We start from the raw sequence: 20687 nt of genomic DNA on the forward strand, positions 1-20687 counted from the left end.
GCCCTATCAGTACAGGTCAGTGCTAAGAAAAGCTGTGCCTTCTGAATGTCTGCCTGTCATCCATGTTTTAAATATACAGAGCTTTGTCTAGAAAAAGCCCCCCACTCAACTGAAATAAATGGATGTCTTGGCAAGGATGGAATATGGGATAAGGTATCGCTATACCAGTAGCCTGTGGTTGGAGGGAGAAGGACTGTCACTAACACTCAGAACACAGCCCACACTTGTTTTGGCACATTTTGATGATGAATATGTTCACCCCACGAGCCTAGAGTCACCTTATCCTGTGGTATGGTTTTTGAGAACCTAGCTAGGGTATTATTCAGTACTGAGAGTAAGATGGAGACTGGAGAGGGAGGGATACCTGTAAACAAAAAGACTTTTGAGCCATACTGATATGGACTGATCCTACTGTTAGGCCCTGCCAATAAGGAGAACAACCTTAGAGTATCATGAAAGAGCAACAGACTTTTCACTATTTATTTTTGATTGTTGATGTATTTTACTTCCAGAGAAAGGTATATGTGGGATTTTCCTGCCTCTGGTGCCAGTTCGAACAACCTTAGACATTACTTAATTAGGCTTAGAATTGGGATGCCATTTGTTCTTCTGCGTATACCCTGAAGGTATATCAAACATGATGAAGGAATTGAGTCTTTTTCAGGTTGCTCCCCCGCCACAGCTTCTGTATCTTTTACTGTATTATCTTTTACTGTATTTTACATCTCTCATAACCAGCGTGTGAGGCAGGCCCTACTCCATCAGGGCTAGCCAGAGCAAGAAGAGGGCCCCTCTGTGCAGTCCATCTTTTTTTGTCCATGGATTCAACCATCCATAGCTTGAAAATATTAAAAAAATATATCAATTCCAAAAGCAAACCTTGATTTTACCTTTTTATATAAGGGATATCATTTCATAATGCCCTTGTATTTAATGAGACATGAACATCCATGGATTTTGGTATCCATGGGGTGTGTGTGTCCTGGAACCAAACCCTAGCGGATATCAAGGGCCCATTGAATACACACCTCTATTAGAGCAAGACAGATTTTTATGACAGTTATGACATTAACAACTTCTAATTTTCATTGTTGTATTCTTAAACTCCTATTCCAGAAATTGCATATCTGTTACTGTACTAGGCTGATATTGGCATTGTTGGTTTAGAAATAGCTCAGCCTTTGTACGCAAGAAACAAAAAGGAAAGCAAAGTGAAATGCATTAGTGTTTTATTGATTTCCCCCTTGTTTGACATGGAGTAATCACAAAAATCAAATAACATTGTCTGAAACACTCAGTTATTCTGACTTATAGATGCAGCCCTAAATTAAGTGAACCAAAAAAAACAATGATATTGTGTTAGTTAGATCTGCAGTGAAGTTTAGTTTAAAATTCACAGACAGTGAGGCGGAATTTGCTGCACAATTTATCATTCCAGGTGCCATCATTGTACATTTCCACACATTTTTCCACACCTTTGCCCTGGGGCTCGTCTCCATACCAGTTTGTAAATTTCAGGGGTTTCCCAGTCAGGAAACTGAATTCCCCAGGGATATGTCCCTCAGTAATGCCTAGATATGCATATGTATCAAACTGATCCACAAAGCTCATAATAGCATCATTCTCTTCCTTGTTTTTTGGAGATGCAATGGAGCCCTGAACTGCCTTGCATATTTTTATTGTGCTGTCAAAATCAGCTGTCTTCCCAGTGGTGGCAAACAGCTTATCGCTGGTTATTACAATCTTTCCATTCAAAGTCAAGGCTGCGAAACAAAACAGAAGAGCTTGTTAGTCACTAGAAATGCAAAGAACATTCACACTTTTTCCCTGGTCCTTGAGAAAAAAGGGTGTCTTGGCATATTGAGACACCTTACTGAAATGACTGTAAGCCCTTGTGAGCGGCGGGAAAAGAGAGAAAGGGGCCGAGTGGCCCCTTTCTCTTCCATATTACTGGCGCGGGCATTTAAGGGCCATGCCAGCGATATGCACGGGGAAAGGAGCTCTGTTTCAGAGCTCCTTCTGGCACCACTGAAAGGGCCCCAGGACGTCACGCCTGTGCCGTGCCGTTTGGACGCGGCACGTCCGTCACGTCAAAATGGCGGTGCCCATGTAGACAGGGCACCACCACTTTGACGTACGGAGTAAGTCCTAGGGTTAGGGAGCGTGTGAATGGTGTGCACTCCCTAACCCTAGATTTGCTGCCGCCACGCTACATTTTGGTGGTCTGTATCCCACCCCTCTCAGTAAAACATTTCAGTTTTGTTGCTCACACTACTTTTTAAATTAGAACTGCATCTATGCACATATCTGCAAGTTCTTCAGCTCACACATGTCAGCAATCGAATAAAGATGGAGTCAATGATCCAGATGTATTCAAAACACTTTTAAATCATGCAGAGTTTTATCCCGGTTTATCCCAGGTCTATCTGCCTATAATGCAAATCTTTTAGGAAACTTAGGGAAAAAAACTCAAGATAGATTACCTCACTTAAGTGGGGTTTTGGCAGCCCCCCCCCCCCGCCCAACTTTACTGAATGCATTTGAAATGCATGTGAACAACAAAGCTTTAATTCAAATGATACTGAGGCCCGTTACACACGGGCTTAAAAGTACGCGTGGAGCGCGTACTAGGGTTAAGGCGGGGCGGTGCTTCTGCACTGCCTTAACCCTAGTGCGCGCTGTGCACGCACAAAATGGCAGCGGCCGTTCCACACGGCTGCCACCATTGATACGTCATGACCGCGCCACCTCCAAACGAGGCCACGCGGTTGTGACGTATTGGGGTCACAGCAGGGCGCCTAGGGCGCCCTTTCCACGACCCCGGAAGGAGCTCCGTTTCGGAGCTCCTTCCTCGTTTGGTCCGCTGGGCGCAGCCCTCAGACGGCTGCGCCCAGCGGACCAAAGGAGAAAGGGGCCAAATGGCCCCTTTCTCCGTCTCCCCGCCACCGCGGGGTGTCCTTGGGGCTTGAAGCCCCAAGCACACCCCTTTCCAGGCTGCGAGGAAGGGGCATTTTGCCGCTTCCCCGCAGCCCGGAAAGCGGCAGATTGGGGCCTCAGCGGCTGCCGCTCTGGCCACTGAGGCCCTGATCCGGCGGGGAAAGGTGCGCCTACAGGCCGCCCCAAAGGGGCGGTCTATAACGCGCCACAGATTATTTAACTCCTTGGTGTACATTCAGACAAGAGGGGGACAGGGATGGCCAAACCATTTGATAGAATTAACCAGTTGCAGCAACACATGTTCTTTTTAAGAACATAAAGTCATTATTTAATTTTGAATAATTTTTGCACAAAATATTGGGTTTTTCCCAAAATGTGTGATATGCAAAACCAGCATTTTTCCACCTGCAAGAATGGTACAGATATTTTTTTCATAGGAAGAATTAAATGAAATAACACTGTGCTATATTCTACATGACTTAAGCAGAATAGTAGAGGAAAGGGGTGCTTGGAGATGTCTCATCCATAGGGTCACCATTAGTCATTGCCAACTTGGGGGCAGCTATCATCAACAACAATAATGCCGATTTCAGAAAGGTTCCTTCAGCTTAGCTTTTCTACCACACCACAAGTTGTGAAGGGTAACATGCTGGGTATATCTCATTCCTTTACCAAACCCCTGAGAAGATTTGGGCATAACTGTGAAGCTGGGCTGCACTGAACCAAGTCTATGCCTATGCGGTTTTAGAATTTGTTGAGATTTTAGAAATTGCAGAATTTGTTGGTAGAACACATTTCTTTGGAGAGGGTTCACCATTGCCATTCTCTGAGGCTGAGTGTGTGATTTGTTCAAGGTCACCCAGTGGATTTACATGGCTGAGCTGGGATTTGAATCCTGGTCTGCAGAGTCCTAGACCATCTCTCAAACCACTGCACTACAATGGCTCTCAAAGGTATGTATACTACCTAAGTGTATGGTATATATATCCTTCCACACAAAAAGCTAGATGTCAGAGAGGAGGATTGGGACCTCACCTTCTTTCTGACATACTGGTTTCTTGCATGCAGATTTGCCTATATAAGGAAATTCTGTAAAATTAATTGAATCTAATTACTTGAATTGTACAGTGGAAAACATTGGAGATGGCTCAGTCGATAACATCTTCTGAAGTGCTGTTGTTTTTTTAAAATGAAAGCCAGACAGTAATTATATTACTTAAAATAGGCACCATAACAAATCACCATTGTTTAAATAGGCAGTTTTTTTTAAACATACCTTTTTCAATTTTGGTGATCCTCTCTTTGATTTTCTTGAGATCATTTTGTAGTTTAGCATCCTGAGAAGCAGGCAGACCTATGAACAAAAGAAGAATTAGTATTTGTTTCATTTTCGTTGTTAATTGGTTGTATGATACTCATCCTCAATTACCACTTTGAATATAAAGTAGTAACAGAAAAGTGAGATATAAATTAATTAATAAAATTAATTGCCAATTGAGACATCACTCCATGCATCTGATCAAGTGGGTTACAGTCCACAAAACCTTATGCCAAATAAAACATCTTAGTCTAGATACTTTTAGGTAGATACTAGATCTGATTGTTTTTGCTGCAATGCCTAACACAGCTACCCCTCTTGAAACTTTTAAAAAATTCCCTTGATGCAAGAAAAAAAAATCAAAATGTGTTAATCCAATGTGGCAGATGTTTCCATCCCTTAACACCATCCTTGAACTTAACTCCTTTCTACATTCTCACATTTGTAGCTGCTTTTCTGAAAGAGTTTACATTTTAGAGGGGAATGGTATTCCTCCTCTCTTATGCACATTTAACTTAGTAGAACTTAAGTGTGAGTAAACAGTTCAAAAGCCTGAACCATACTCCAAATCTCCTATCTTCTTCATCATTGTTTGGATCCAGATCCCCAAAATCTGAAGATTCTATCTTTTGCCTTTCCCAAGCTCCTCCTTTCCTGAGAGCAGTACTATCAGGTAGTCACCTCAGGGAGCTGAACACTGGGACAAAGCCTTGCCCTAGGATGATCTCGGGGGTGTTCTCACTTAAGATTTGAAATGATTTAAAATACAACGTTTTTAATAAAACCGATTCAAAATAACCCTGGTCTTATCCCACGTTCCGAATCACTTTTATTCTTCGTTCCCATCTGGTTGTTTAAATCGAAGTTTTTACCTGCAAGCGTTCCTACTTGGCATGAAATCGGTGTTTAAATAAATCGATTCTTCTCCTCCATACCTTATTTGGGGCTGTCAATCAATAGTACGTCAGAATGACGTAACGTTAATCCGGAATATTTGGAAGCGATTTAACTTTTGGCATCGTTTCCATTTCATTGACAGTTTGTGAATCGATGTATTTTTGGCGGTTTTTCCCCCCAAATGGACCAATGAAGGCGCTTCATCGCTCAAACGTCCTCTTCTGCGTCTCCCCATATTAACTGCCATAACTCAGTGCTAGGGAATCCTGGGAATGGTAGTTTATTATGGCACCAGCACTCTCTGGCAGAGGAGGATAAATGTCTCACAAACACAACAGTTCCCATAATTCCTTAGTACTGAGCCAGGGCAGGTTAAGGGGTCTCAAACTGTATTATTACTACAGTGGGTTTGGAACTACAGATGAGGGTTTTTTCATAAATTCAAAAACTTGTTACTTTATAATTACCTTATACACACACACACACACACACACACATACACACACACTCATATGCATAAATATATACATGTGTGCAAACACACACACAAATATATATGTGTATATATACCTATGTTTGTGTGTGTATGCATTTATATATATATGCATGTGTGTGTGTGAGTATTCATATGTAATCGTGTGTGTGTGTGTGTGTGTGTCTGTCTGTCTGTCTGTCTGTCTGTCTGTCTGTAGTGTGTGTGTGTGTGTGTTTGCCAAATCGGATTAAGGAGGAGAAGGCAGTGTGTTTCAGTGGGTAGAGACTCAAAGCCCAGGGTTGGAAAATGGGATCAAGGAGGAGAAGGCAGTCAGTTTAAGTGGGATAGAGACACAAGACAGAAAAGGGGAAAAGAGAACGATCCCAGCGTCAAGAGGCTGCAGACCTAAGAGAGAGGAGAGAGTGAAAGCCAAATAAAGCAAGAGCAAGAGACGTCCCAAGACAGCCAGGGAGAATCCCTTCAGAGAGCACAGAGATCAATGGCAGAGGCTTCTGGCAAAGCGAATTTGGGGAATCCAAGCTGTTTCCAGAGGAACTATGGGATGGGTTTTGCAGGACAGCATCCCCTCTTCATGTCTCCCAAGACAGCCAGGGAGAATCCCTTCAGAGAGCACAGAGATCAATGAAGGAGGCTGCTGGAAAAGCAGGGAGGGAGCACTCTTCCCAAAGATTCTCTTTCCAGGGTTGGAGGAGAAGGCAGATTCCGTTTGAGAAAGAGAGGGAGAAAGGCTCTATTCCCTCCCCATTGATCAGAGCCCTTCCCTGCCTGGGCGAGATCAGATGCCTCCTCGCGAGGAGCCTTCCCTTCCCTGCCTGGGCGAGATCAGAGCCCAAGCGGGCAGGGAATGCCTCTCCGAGAGGAGGCTTGCCTTCCTGCCTCTCCTCCGTTAGAAATGGGCTCTCCCCACACAGAGGGGAGGTTGCAATCCACCGGGGGAAGCCTTGTAGTCCTTTGGCAGATGCAGGCGCTTCAGCAGCCGGGACTTCAGGCGCTTAAAGCGCTGAAGAGATTAAGCGCCTGTAAACCATTAAAATAAATAATAAAAATAATCCTTATCTCTTATTGAAAGACCACAGCGAACAAAGGGGTGAGGGAAGCAAAAATGGCGACAGCCACGACGGATGGGGACAGAAAGGGCAACTCCCCCAAGGCCAGCCCCATCGCACTCCGCTCCTCCCATCCAGCTAACCCGATTTCAAAGGTTGTCGTTCCTATTTAAATGCTCCGGTTCCTAACTCGAATCAAGGGAAAAACGAAGGTCAGGCCCTAGTATTTTTTTAACGCGCGTTAAATGACGAAAACTCGATTCAAAATTTTATACCGCTCTACGATTCGATTTGTAGTGGGGAGGATTGCGGGTTGCTCTAGAACCGTTCTAGGTTTAAATCGGATCCTAATAGGAACGCCACTCCTTGGATTCGATTCAGAACGCGGGGTTTCACCTAGTGGGAACATCCCCCTCTATTGCTATTGCCTTGCCTCTGTTGTTGCACTCTCAACTTGCTCCCACACTGCCATTGGACTCACATTGTGCCTCCTATGTTTTCCCCTCTCTTTGCAATATGCTGCTGTATGTCCTACCATCTTCCATCCTTCTTTCACCTTGTGACAGCACATCTCCCTCTCCTGCACCATGTCATTCATCATGCCTCGTTTTCTCCTTGCATACACCAGTGCATCTTTCACCCTCCCTCTCCCTCTCCCCTTCTACTCCATCTCCTGCCTCATCTTGTACCCTAGAAGGGTTCCCTGCCCTTGCACATTGTGCTCCTGCACTTGTTTCACCTTGCTTCACTTGCTCTCCACTCTCTCCTACTCCCTCCTGCACCTCATGCTCTCACAGTCTGTCACTCACTTGATTCTTGTGTGCTGCCATTCATACCTCTAGCTCTTCCAGGTCTTCTACTACCACCATTTCCTCACGTGTGTCCTCGGTATATCCTTCTTGCTTGCATCTTGAGCTCTGTTGCTCACATAGCTAGCTATCCTATCTCGCCCTCAACTAATCTTGCACTCTCACAGCACACCTCTCCCTTGCTTCGTGAATTCCTTTCTTTATGCGTCTTGCCTTCTTATATTTCATACTTTCCCTCTCACCTCATTTCATGCCCTTGTGGTGTGTCTCTCGTTTTTCTCAGCTTTTACAAGATTTAAAGACCTACTCTTTTTTTTTTTTTAAAGAAAGAAAGTTTGGCATCTTGACCACTTGTTGGCACAGGGTAGCATAACTGGGATTCAGGTAAAACATGGCTATCTGGCTAATGCTATTGCCTCAAGAGATCCTATGTATTTCTAGCCACCTTCTCATTTTCTTGTCTTTCACATGGGGAAAGCCATGCAGTTGGAGGGAGTGCATACTGTGAGTGCATACTGTAAAGCCTAAATAACACTTCTCAAGAGAAATGCTGTGCAGGTGGAAGAAAAGAGTATGTATATTGCTACAGAAATGTGCCAGATTAAGTTAGACAACAGGCCAGATCCATTCTATGGGCCATATGTCCCTCACCCATGGTTTACACCCTGTGTAAAATGTGTGCCCTAGACTGTTTCCAGATGGCCAGCATGGTGTAGTGGTTTGAACGTTGGACTAGGATTGACAAGAATTTTAAAGCCCTGTCAGCCATAGAAACCCACTGGAAGACTTTGAGCAAGTCACACCTTCTGAGCTTTAGATCAAAGCAATGACAATTCTCTTTCTGAGAAAACCCTAAAACAGGTTTCTGTAAAACAGAATCAATTGAAGACACATTACAACAAAAGTGATGCCTTATATTCTAACAGGTGCTGATTTAGAAAAGCAGTAGAGCCAAAAAAGGGCCACTGAGAAAGAAGAGGCATGTATGGGTGCAGTTGGGTAAGCTCAGGTTTGCGAAAGGATAAAATATGGGGTGGGGGTAGGGACAACTCTGCCACCAACTAGCTCAGCAAGGACAGAGCAAACTGTGGTGTTATAACACCAATAGCTTTATTGCATGTGAGTGTTTGTTGGACTGGAAAAAATGGAAGACAGGGTGGAGTGAATGGAATGGGGTATTAAGAAGGAAAGCATAGTTGTCTGGCTGGCTTTAATATTAAACAGGAAAATTTCACACAGCAGCTTTTTCTCAGGAAGGTGGGGGGAGGTCCTTTTTGTTTTCTGCAAATACTCCTAGGCTCTGTTCAAGTGTTCCTTGGAAGAGAAAACAGTTGGTGGCAGGAAGGAGAGGGAAGGGAAGATTTTGTAAGAACAGAAAGTTTGAATACTTCATATCTGATCTATCAGTTCACTGATTGGAAGGAAAACTGATGCGAGAGATTCATGGGGTGTGAGTTAATATTTTAAAATTAAAGCACACTCTGTTGCTGTGCTGTCTGGATGCTGCATTGCGGATTGGATTTGAGTAGAAAACTTCATTTCCTTTAAGTGTTATGAACAGCAAAACCCTGAAGGCTTTTGTGGAAAGAAACAAGTATGATGCAGTTTTAAGGGCTATGCTCCCCTCTAGTGGTTTGATGATATCACAGAGGCCTGTGGAGTTTGATGCTGGGAATACACATTTCATGCATGACTAAAAATGGAGTGAGAATTATCTTCTAAATTCACAAGCATTTCTGCAGGGGCAATGAAAAAAGTAATTAACATTCTGTAGCTGTAGCCTGGTCCAGGACTTTGTATTAAACAGCATCCTTGTAGCTTAGAATTTATGGCCTGAACAAGTCCAATATTATATGGATTTTCACACTATACAGAGACTTTTCTTTAAATAACTGCAGCCTACTACCAACTCAGTGCTGGAGAATTCAGTTTGGAGGCATGCTTCAAACTCCTTTTCCTCGATAGAGTTTCTAGGATTACATATATATTAGCATTAATATTTGCAGAACACTTATATAGTGCAGAGCTTGGAACAAAGGTGTTAAAAGTGACATCATTGCTCATAATAGGTTACCTTTTCGAGTAATAAAGGCCAACTTCATTACTTTTGAATACTGAATAAATATTACATTTTTTTCACATAACAGAGGCTGTTTACTTATAATTGCAAAAACATTATGAGATTTGATATTTGGGCCATTGTGGTTATTATTATTATTATTATTATTATTATTAAAAAAACTGCCATGCTACTTGTAAAAAAACTAATGGCAATTGAATAAAAAACTACTTTTCTTAAGCTCTGATTTAGAGGAGTTTCAACAGAGAGGCATTCTGGAAAAAAAAGCCTGGTTGTGATTATTTCATAAACTACAGTAGTAGTGAAAGGCACTTGAAAATGGAAAGGGTGCACCTCGTGGAAGGTGCACAAATGAATGGGGGTGGTGGAGAGTGTTGAGATCCACAGGCAAGAAAAAGAACAAATAAAGTTAACAAACTTTGGGAATAAGATGTTTAGATTTGTACTTCTTCAACCAAACATTTAGGCAAAGCTAAGATGAACCCATTGTCTCTTGCATAGTTTAGGCAAACCACACAGACATTCTGTCTCTGGAGATTAGCAGATGGGGAAAAAAGCCGGGAGTAAAGGAGATATTTCCAGCATAATCGTGTGATTGTGCAGAAGATTTCCAGATTTTCTGATACATCATGCTCAATCAGGACTTATTCCATGAAGATCCAGGAATGCTCCTGCAACTAAACCATTACTGAGACTTCCCCCTAAATGGTTTGTTGCTGGAGCATTCCTGGATCTTCTGGAGATAAATCCTGGATGAGCATGGCATCATTTGAAAATCTTCTGCACAACTGCATGACTTTGGGAGTATGCCTTTTACTCCCTGTTTTCTCCCGGTCCCCCACCTGACAATCTCCAAAGTGTGAATACTGTTATTGTCATGCCCAGCCTGGAGGATGGCTTGGAGGACTCAGAGGATGAGCTAGAGCCCCTGGGACCTGAACCTGTAATGGAGGAGCCAGAGCCCCTGGGGCTTGAACCTGTAACGGAGGAGCCAGAGGCTGGCCCTAGTTCTGCTGGAGCAGAGTCTATGGCCCCTCCAGAGATTCAGCAGTCAAGTTTGCCTGTTGCCGAGGCTGTGGACACGGAGGAGGATCTGGGCAGTGTGCCTACCTTCAATGAGCGTCGAGCAGAAAGAGAGGGCCTTCGAAGATCTCGGAGGCTTTATCAGAAGCGTCTTCGTAATCAGACACAGCTGAAGGCCGGCTCCTTGCCTTCTTAAGCACCTGGAGCATGTGTGGTTCTTTGCCAGTGGATATCTGACTCTTTTAGAGGAAAGACTCTGTCTCTGGCTCCTTTGGCTTCTTGTCTTGACTACCCGGAAACCTTGACCTTGGACTGCTTTATCGACCTGCCTATCTGTTGCCCTGAACCTCGGACCGTCTGACAATTCTCTTGGTAATCCCTTTTGGTAGAACTACTGTGAATCTCCAGGACTGTGTAGCTTACACTGACTTTGCTGTGCTGGGAGGGGGTTTGTTTGTTTGTTTGTTTGGGAACTAGCTGCCTTATCAGCCCTTTGGCTGCTTTCCCGGACAGTTATGCCAACAAACTCTACCTCTGTTGTTGCTCAACTCCTTGTTTCTGCACGTCCACTGATTTGTATGATATATAACTGGAAAAGGGGCTCATAATCTCCCCTCACCATTGGCTGTGCTGTTTAGGGATCATGGAAGTTGCAGCCCATCGAAGAACAACTGAATTACACACACACCCCATTTCTCTCCTCACAACATCCACACAATCATGAAGTACCTGACCTCCTATCAAAATTGAATCAAAATTTGGGATTACATCCTGTTGGTCACAATGTATGGCATTGTTACTCACATTTTTACTCACTGAGGAAGTTGGAATTCTCTACCATCCATACAATGACTAAACTTCCTGCACCAAACCTACTCTTTCTCATTTGCATCCCTCCCCACAAATTCAATCATATTCTGGTTAGTGAGTGTAGGGAGAACAGCAGACCAATACCCAGCTATCTTTCTATATCTGGATGCAGAGCAATGGCATTATCTTCAGAGACCTCTGGAGAGCAACGGCATTATCTTCAGAGACCTCTGGAGAACCTCTAGAGATCCTTGTAGATGCCTGTTGCAAAGAAAAATGTGGGTGCACTGGTGGGACTGGATGCAAGAGAGAAAATGTGGTGAGTGAGACTGGACAGGAGACTATCATAGCTATGTCTCATAGTTATGTCTCCCAAAGCAGGATTGTAGCTGTGATTTAAAAAAGAAAAAGAAGAAAAAGAACCAGTTTCACTTATAAAGAAGTGAGGTTTGTGTGTGTGTGTGTGTGTGTGTGTGAAAGGTAGTTTTGAAGATTTTATCCAAGGAAGGAGATAGTATATACATTCATATTCCATCTCTCTGTGACCATGTTCTAGGCACTTGGCAGTAGCTATTTTAAGAAAGTGATACACTATATATCCAGTCCCAGAACCTACATATGGGAGGTTCACAACTGGCTGATCCCTATACTGAAAAAACATCCCTGCACATCTGAAAAGAGAAGCCTTTCCATGGATTTCCCATGGGTTCCAGGTTCTACAAGAGCTTTCATATGGCTGTATGTGCATAGACTTTCATTTTCAGTGGTTAAGGCTTAAATGCCATTTTAAACAGGCTTTTCTATTACCTGGTGGTCCAGGATCTCCTCTCTGGCCTTGTTTGCCCCTTGGCCCTTGTGGACCAGGCAGACAGTTTGTTCCAGGAGGATGTTGGGGGCCTGTTGAAGGGAAACACAAGTATGATAAATGGGCAAACGTACATATTTTAGAAGAGCTTCCGAATTCAAATTTTCTAGTATAAGAACAATCACAGATATGAAATCCATTTACAAGAGTGTATGTCCATCCAGTAATCCTCATTCCAGAGTTATTTAACCCAATGTGATTCTGCTGTTAGAGGGACAGCAATATTATTTTGTACAGCAAACAAAGAAACAGTGTCACCTGTACCACCTTGTCAGCCTGATGGGCCATTTTACATCATGATGGGAATAACAACAACAACAACAACAACAACACACTTAAAGCAAAGTTCATGCTGATCAAAATGGGTATGAAAAGATCAAAGGTGCCAAAGGTATAATTTTTCAAAATGTCAAAAATGGCAATTTCACTTTAATTCTGGAAACACTTTCCCCCCAATGCCACCCATAGTATCTGGATTATAGTTCAAAAAGCTTGTTTATAAAACTTAAGTCAAATGTCTTTGAGTAGACATTTGTGTGTGTGTATGTATCTTGCTGTTGCTTGTTGATGTATGGTAATCCCATAAATTTCCTAGGGTTTTCTTAAGCAAGGACTACTTGAAGGTGTTTTGCCAGTTCCTTCCTCTATAGTCTACAGCACCTAGTATTCCTTGGTGGTCTCCCATCCAAGTACCAACTGGGGCTGATCCTGCTTAGACCTATTTTCTCTAAAGGTTGCAATAGCAGCAAAGATGGGATAAAACCTTCTTGTATAAAAATGTTCACTTGGTTTGCTGCTGGCATGTAGAAAAGTCCTCACAGTGCTGGTGACTGTACTTTCCAGTGCTGCTAGTTGTCATTTTATCCTTTAACTTTAACCCACGTTGTCAAAATGAGACTAGGAAACTAAGGGGCTGTACAGACTGGGAGAAATCTCCCTCAGATAGAGGCTGCAGCAGACAAACGCTGCGGCCTCCGTGACGCCAAAAAAGAACCCGCTCCCAACGGTTTTTTTTGCACTGCTTGTGGGGTGCCTTTGCCATCCTTGTGAACAACGATGATGTCCATGCAGTGAGGTGCTGTTTGGGCATTGCACCACATAGACATCATTGTTGTGAACCCCATATGGACAGGTGCGTGCAGTCATGGCGCCTGCATGCCAATAGAAGAGTTGGGCGCGCGTGGACGCCCAGCCCTACAAAACCCAAAGCACCAGTCTGTACAGGGCCTAAGTTTCTTGCCTTCATTTTGATTCAGTTTTTATAACAATGCCAGGTAGCAGATTGGATTTAGCTATTTGATGACATCTGAAAGCAAGATAGAATGAGGATGATGTTTTTTGACCTTACTCTGATGATCTGTAGGCAAATATAAAGAAAAAAAAAGTAAAAACCTCAAGATAGGGTCCTCTTAGATTTACCAGAAGTTGGAAATGACTTGAAGGCATGCAACAACAATGACAGTGACACATTCAAACTTCAAGAAGTGTAGCAAACAAGCAGTATGCCTCTGAGTTTTGAAAAGTTGAATTGCAGAAATTAAAGACATCCCTCCAAAGAGTGTAGTAGGATCACTAAAAATGTATTCCATTCTGTAGTTTTAATAACCTGTCACTTCACAGGAAATTTAGAAACAACAACAACAAAACCAAACTGACCAGGGTGTGTGGACAAACAAATTTGATCATATTCAGTATACAGTATATATGTTACTATCTGTAATCTATCTTTTGTAGGTATGAGTAATTTTAGACGTGTGTAATAATGTGTACTATTTATAAAAAAAGTTTTAAAAAAGAGAAAATCTAGAAATCTGGTGGAACAGTTGGTCGAATGGTACAAATGAGCCCTTTTCCCAACTTAGGGGTGAAACAGACCACTCCAAAGGGGTGGCTTGAAGCCCTCCCCTCAAGAAAGCTTTATTGAGGCTATGGGAATCGCATGCTGTGGCCCGAGTTTGACTTCTTGCTTGCCCGAAAAGAAGCAGCAAAAAGATGCTCCTTTTTGGCCGGCAAACAGCCAGATTTTCTGACCTGCCATGGACGGAAGCTGGCTTTCAGGTGCTCTGGCCGCATGTGGTGTGTAAATGCTGTGCCACCAGAGTGCCTTGAAGCTGGTCCACATGTAGGCAGCTGGGCAGCATGAAGCTGGCTTCAGAGCAGCTTTAGAGCGTAAAGCATCAAAACTCCACACACTGAAGCTGACTGGATGGTGGCACAAAGGGGAAGTCTGTTTTGCCCCTTTGTACCTATTTAGATACACCAGCATAAGTAGTGATCTATCATGGTGCATATCTAATGCATGTATAGTAAGATCATAAGGAGCCATGTAGTAAACCTGTAGCCATCCTGAGTGTGTTGCTATTAATATATTTTGTCCATATTATTTTTGTTGCATACTTCATTGCCTTTCCATGGCTGGATTACCAAAACAAAACAAAGCAAAACATTGCAAAGAATTGTCTTTGGAAAGGTTTTCCTGGAAAACTCAGTGGTGAAATGCACCAACAAACTATTCTTGAAAGGGTTGACAGTGTCCAACTGGCAGTAGCAGGATGAGGGTTCCCCCCTCACACACATCTAGGACGACAGCCCACCTGTGGTTAAAAGTAGCACCATTTTGCAGATCTTCCTGATCACTGACCCCAGACTTACCTACACAGGGTTCCAGAGCATGGCATGAGACCAGTAAGACAGCTCCTACTGCTAGGATATGAACCAGCTGTGATGACAGCATCCTTTCCAGTCAACTGAACAAAGAAAAATGTGTTCAAGACAGGTAGATTTGCAGTAAAATGATTTTTTGGGTATTATTTTATATCTGATCTTGTAAATATCAAAATATGATCAGGTAGGCTCTCAATACAATAGGCATTAAAAAAAACATATGAAATAATTTTAGCTGTTAACAGTCACCTATGGTAGGGATACCAGGGATATAAATACACACTGAAGGAGGCCAGGGTTTACAACTATTGACTGGAAATGGAATTATTTCCAAAATCTTCAAAAGCAGGTGATGAAAACATGAGTTGTATATGAATACATCATTTTAGTCACCACTACCACTACTGTCTTTTTGGGAGGCGATTACATATTTTGGACACCATAGGCATCTCTGGAGACATCTCTGGAGGCTGTTGGCCACTTACTACTATCAATTGCCGGTGGTGAGTGAGAAAGAATAGCCTCAGACATACTGTCAACATAGGACATAAGGCAATATTGAGATCCTCTGTTTGCAGGCTATTTATTGAAGGAGGAAAAGACTCCTTATATTGATGCGAGTAACAAAAACTGCATCAAGTACAGCTGATGGAAGTCAAGTTGAATGTAATCAGATCTACTAGTCTGAGATAAAAACGTTTTAACTGCCTTTTCAAACAATGTAAGTTTCTGGACTGTTATCAATTATTAAAGCCAAAGCCAAATCATCCAGGAAAGAATGCACTAGTATATCCGACAGAAGGTTTAGCTGGTCTGCATAAATATGACATTTGCTTTTGCTTTTTTATAATCTGTCTAAATTGCCTATGATAAATACATCTCTTTATGAGGGCATGATGAGGGCACTCCTTAGAAGTAATGCCAGTAAGAAATGATGTATTTAATCACTATTTTTTCGTCAAAGATCGTTTCACACTTCTGCTTTCCTTCATTTGCCCTTTCTGTACAAATGTCTTATGTTCTTGGCAATTAAGATGTATCCATAAAATATTATTAGGATTAATAATCAAAATAACTGGGTGAAAATATAATTTACAACACAATTTTACGCAACTCTATTCAGAAGTAAATTACTTATTGCTTCATTTGCTTAATATATGTTATACTGCCCTTCTTTGTTTTCAGTAAAACAAATAATCATAATTTATAGTAATGAGACAGTAAATAAAACTTATAAAAATTAACTGAGCTCAGTGAGTTCACTGCAAAGTAAGTGGATAAATTTAAGACATTTAAATCCACACTTAAGAGTGCAATCCTATAAATATCCATTCAAGGAGTACGTTTCATTCCATTTCATGTGACTTACAATCAGGCAAGTGAGGATTAAAATGTAGACTTAAAAGAGGTGTTTGACTTACCTGTTTGGTCTACTGGACAATTCTGTAGAAACAAGGAAAGAAGCAATTTATAGTATGCGTTATTTGATACATATATGTTCTTGTTCTATAGCCTTCCCCTTCCTTTTACTTACAGAGTTTCTTTACCACAGAAAAAGAGTTAACAAGAGCTGAATGTTGTCAACAGACAATATTAATTCCCTAGCTCTTAGAAATAAGATCTACCACATTGAGAAATATAGCTTTTAGACAAGGGGACAGATCTTTGGGGAAAAAAAATATTTCTGTTGATCATTGTTTGCAAGTATAAGGTTTCCATACCACTTAATCTAATTCATAAATAATGACATGTCCCTTGTGATTTTTAATACCATGGGGGGAAAACCCTGTCCAAACACAGACATGATTTAGATAAGCTACAAGCTGTTCTCTGTACACTTCTGTATAACAGACACATCTTTTGTATATATTATTTACCCACCTACCATTGTATGTCCACAGAACAAAACAATGATTAGTAACTGGACACACTTAACCTAGAACATGCAATGCCTAAGGAAGACTATAGCTAGACCATTGGGTGAATTTCTTAGTTAATGCTCTGGTTTTTGCCTTGAAATCAGGGCCTTAGAAGACAATCTATCTGGAGGCCCTTGTGCTAACATGGTTGACTGAAATCAATCAAGCAACAAATTAACTATTGCACAAAATCCAAAATCTAATAAGAGCTTATCATAGCCATGAAATATTAGGGATACTTCTAGCATTAGTTTCATATTTTTCATAACTAATGTCTGTTCTGTCTTGCATATACATTAATGTGTGGTTTCTTTTTTAAAAAGACATCTGCATGAAAATTTGTGTTTGCATATGTATTTATTTGACATATTTTGTATATATAGTTTGAGAGAAAATATCATTAGAAATAATGTATTTTATGAGAATGTATACATTTCTAGTCATATTTTTGGTCAAACTACCATTTATAAATATATTTAATCCAAAAATGCACATTTTGATACATAGAATCATAGAGTTGGAAGAGACCGCAAGGGGCATCCAGTCCAAGTTTGAGCCAGGAACTGTGTTTTGTAATTTGGAGAAGTGGGAACTTTGAAGAATAATGGTATTTTCATCTTGATGAGTTCACAATAGGCACATAAGATCAGTTTGTCTTGAAATGCTGATGGAAATACTGATGGAATTACATCCTTCAGTTTTGGTGTGTTACCATCTTCCATGGTGTAAAGGACAGGGGTGTCCTCTTCCATCTAATTCAGAGATATAGGGAATGTATCTCTCTAAGCATGTAAATAAACAGGGATATGTATGTGGTGGCTCTATGTATTATGAGGCAAATTTGCTTCTTAGAATAATTCAAAGGGTTGATAATTAGCTTTGAAAACCTAAATATTTAGGGTCAAGTTGTCTCTCTTTCCACACCATCTTGTCTGTTGCGAAGATTTGATGGAGAGCTTCTGTTGTCCATCTTCACTAACAAAATAGGATCAAGTATCGGAATACAAAGAGACCTTTGAGCACCTTTGAGACTAAGGGCAAAGCAGAGGAAAGAAGTTGCCTAAGTCCAGTGTGGATGGATGACCATATGAATGCCGGAGAGAGTTTTGGAATGTGGGGTGTGCAAGCTGGGAACTGGAAGGAGATATGTTAAACTGGCCAAGGATAGAATCAAGACATTGTGTGCCAAATGCTCTGACTGATGGTAAGATGATTCTGGCTACTATGGCTAAGGCAAGACTGGTTGGGATTCGTGAGAGGCCCTTTGCTGTGGCTGCTCATAAACTGTGAGCTTATTCTGTATGGACAGCCTAGCTATTTTCTTTCTGCTTGTCTCAATATCCTTTTAGTTAAGATGAGCTTTAAAGATTCCTACCTAGAATAATTTAATTATTATCCTTCAGTTTTTAGTATTTTTAAAAGGCCTTAATCATATCTGTATTTTAAAATATATAATATAGCAGGCTCTCCACATTTGCTGGAGTTACGGGTAGAGGATCTCTGTGAAAGTGGGGGAAAAAAACCACATATAAAAATCCACTTTTTTTAACTTGAAAGAACACTTCTTTAAGAATCTCTGGATTCTCCAGCATGACTCTACTTCCAGTCAATTTCTGTTAGAGTCTGGCTGGAGGATTTAGAGATTCCCAGAGAGAATATATTACTCAAATGTGCAAATAATCAAATTTGCAAAAGTCAAAGCTGCAAATATGGAGGGGCAGCTGTATCTTAATAAAGTTGACGTGGCTTGTTTTGAACACTGAGTTTAATAATGGAAAATTTGGGCATCAATTGCTTTGCAACTTATGGACAAATAAAGGACACATTTCTTAACAGGAACATACTATTACGCTTCTCCAAACCCACCAAAGCCATTTAAATATGCTGGACTAAGGCAGCAAACTCCAAAGTGCATCTTACATATATAAAGCTGATATGTGTTCAAACAGAGGATGGCTAAATTCATGCTGCTCTTCATGTGGGACCTTTAAATCACATTTGAGCCCTTTTCACCTTTTGTGTTAACACTGCAAAGAATGCAGAAGACAATTCTGTTCCAAGCCTAGCCAGTTCTTTACTTTTACCAAAGAGTTGGCAATTACAGTTCGCAAGAAAGCAACCCAAAACATGATTAACAGTGAAATTTGAGAATATCATTTCAGACACAAGCCCCACTATGTTCAGTGGATCTAGTTTCTTAAAAAAAGAAAAGAAAAAGGTTTTGATTGCTTCATCAAAGGATTTCTATGGGTGGGTTCACCTCATAAGTGAACTTCCAAATACAGAGCAATCTTTATTAAGGTACCTAGTAAAACAAAGTTCTCTGCTATGCAACGTGGAACTAAGCCTTTTTATAAATAATGCCTCATAATGGAATTTCTCACATGAAATGCAAGAATATCTGGACCAGCTCCCAAACACTCTTTAGATGCAGGGGACATCCTGATTCTCAAACATTCCACTGGAAATTATTTTTCTCAGCAAATACTTGATGCCTATTTATATATATTGCATGAATAATCTGTAATTAACTTCAGGCAGTTGGGTATTGAGGCAGAGTGTTCAGGCTGTTCTTTTTGCCGCCTGAGCATTACTGTGTCGCAGGGCAACCATTAAAGATAATTTTTAATCATCATTACAATATGTCTGTGAGCAAGCTGCCGGTTAGGGAAAGATCAGTTCCCTACAATGAGGACAGAGTGTACATTTCTTATTCATGTTTTTTTCCCTGAGCATCATAACGTTGTTGTTGTTGATGCTGCTGCTTATGCTGCCATGTGCCATCTAGTTGACTTCAACATATGGCAACCTATCGTAGGAACTTCTAAGCAGGCTGCTGTCGCACTGCAGAAATAAAGCAGTTTGACACCACTTTAATTTTCATGGCTCAATGCTAGGAATTCTGGGGTTTGTAGTTTTGTGAGATACCTGTGAAAGAGCTCTGGTGACCCATCAAACAGAGAAGGATAAATGAATTTCTAAATATCCCACAAAACTACAAATCCTAGAATTCCATAACACTGAGTGAGGGCAGTTAAAGTGATGTCTAACGGCTTTATTTCTACAGTGTGGATACACCATCAAGCTTTATTTAGGGGAGATTTGTCATTGCCTTTTTCTATGGCTAAGAGAGTGTCATTGCTCAGGGTATACCAGTAGATTTCTCAGCCTGATCAGCGATTTGAATCCCAGTCTTCCAGGATCCCAGTCCAGCACTCAAACTACTACATCATGCTGGGTCTATATCATGATATATATCCTCTTTGGTGATTGTTTTCGCTAATATTTGGGGTTGTTTAATATTGTAAAATAGTACAATAACATCCCAAAATCTACCAGACAGTGATACTTTATTGGACCAACCAAAAGGCATAAAATACATGTTGAAAGCTTTCAAAGCTTGGTTGGCTTCTTCATCAAGCAACGTTGTTACAAATCATACAGAAGGGAAAAAATGACAACATTAGTCACAGGGCAGCACTTTGTAAAAATGTTGTTGGTGTTATTCTGAATTGAGACGGTATGGAGGGATATCAATGCCGTCCATTCCTCCTCCTGGCCAAGTGGTAATAGGTGAGAAAGTATTTTTAAGTCCAGGAAATAAATTTTAAATCCCGTTAGTGACACAAAAAAGGACTTTTTTGAGATCCCTTGTGAAGCTACAAACCCTTTTGGCACAGTTTACTAAACAGCCCTTAAATTTTTCCCAATGCAAAAGTATGAAGTTTTCTTGAGAGATTCAGTGTTCTTTACTTAACAAAGGGGTTTGTAGCCTTACAAGAGACAGCAACATACTGGATCTCAAAGGAAGTACATTTTTGTG

The 20687-nt window shown here is 41.2% G+C and overlaps 1 protein-coding gene across 1 annotated transcript; it reads right to left on the bottom strand.

The window, feature by feature from the left end:
* Positions 1-1237: 1237 nt before the first annotated feature.
* On the bottom strand, positions 1238-16449 carry LOC149318901 (pulmonary surfactant-associated protein A-like). The gene is made up of 5 exons (XM_089507921.1): positions 16367-16449; positions 14934-15028; positions 12224-12313; positions 4214-4291; positions 1238-1763 (listed from the first exon to the last, which is right to left on the bottom strand). The coding sequence occupies exons 2-5, from the start codon at positions 15013-15015 to the stop codon at positions 1387-1389; spliced, it is 627 nt and encodes a 208-aa protein (XP_089364047.1). The 5' UTR covers positions 15016-15028; positions 16367-16449; the 3' UTR covers positions 1238-1386.
* Positions 16450-20687: the final 4238 nt, after the last annotated feature.

This window comes from Sceloporus occidentalis, unplaced genomic scaffold (genome assembly GCF_023333645.1).
Source record: "Sceloporus occidentalis isolate IW3139 unplaced genomic scaffold, rSceOcc1.0.p SCAF_2, whole genome shotgun sequence".
In the NCBI taxonomy this organism is placed as follows: domain Eukaryota; kingdom Metazoa; phylum Chordata; class Lepidosauria; order Squamata; family Phrynosomatidae; genus Sceloporus; species Sceloporus occidentalis.

Coding starts and splice junctions, on each gene's coding strand:
- LOC149318901 (XM_089507921.1), bottom strand. CDS start 15,015: ATGCTGTCATCACAGCTGGTTCATATCCTAGCAGTAGGAGCTGTCTTA. Junction 4,292..12,223: donor AGGAGATCCTGGACCACCAG/GTAATAGAAAAG, acceptor TTTTGTTCATAG/GTCTGCCTGCTTCTCAGGAT. Junction 1,764..4,213: donor GATCACCAAAATTGAAAAAG/GTATGTTTAAAA, acceptor TTTGTTTCGCAG/CCTTGACTTTGAATGGAAAG.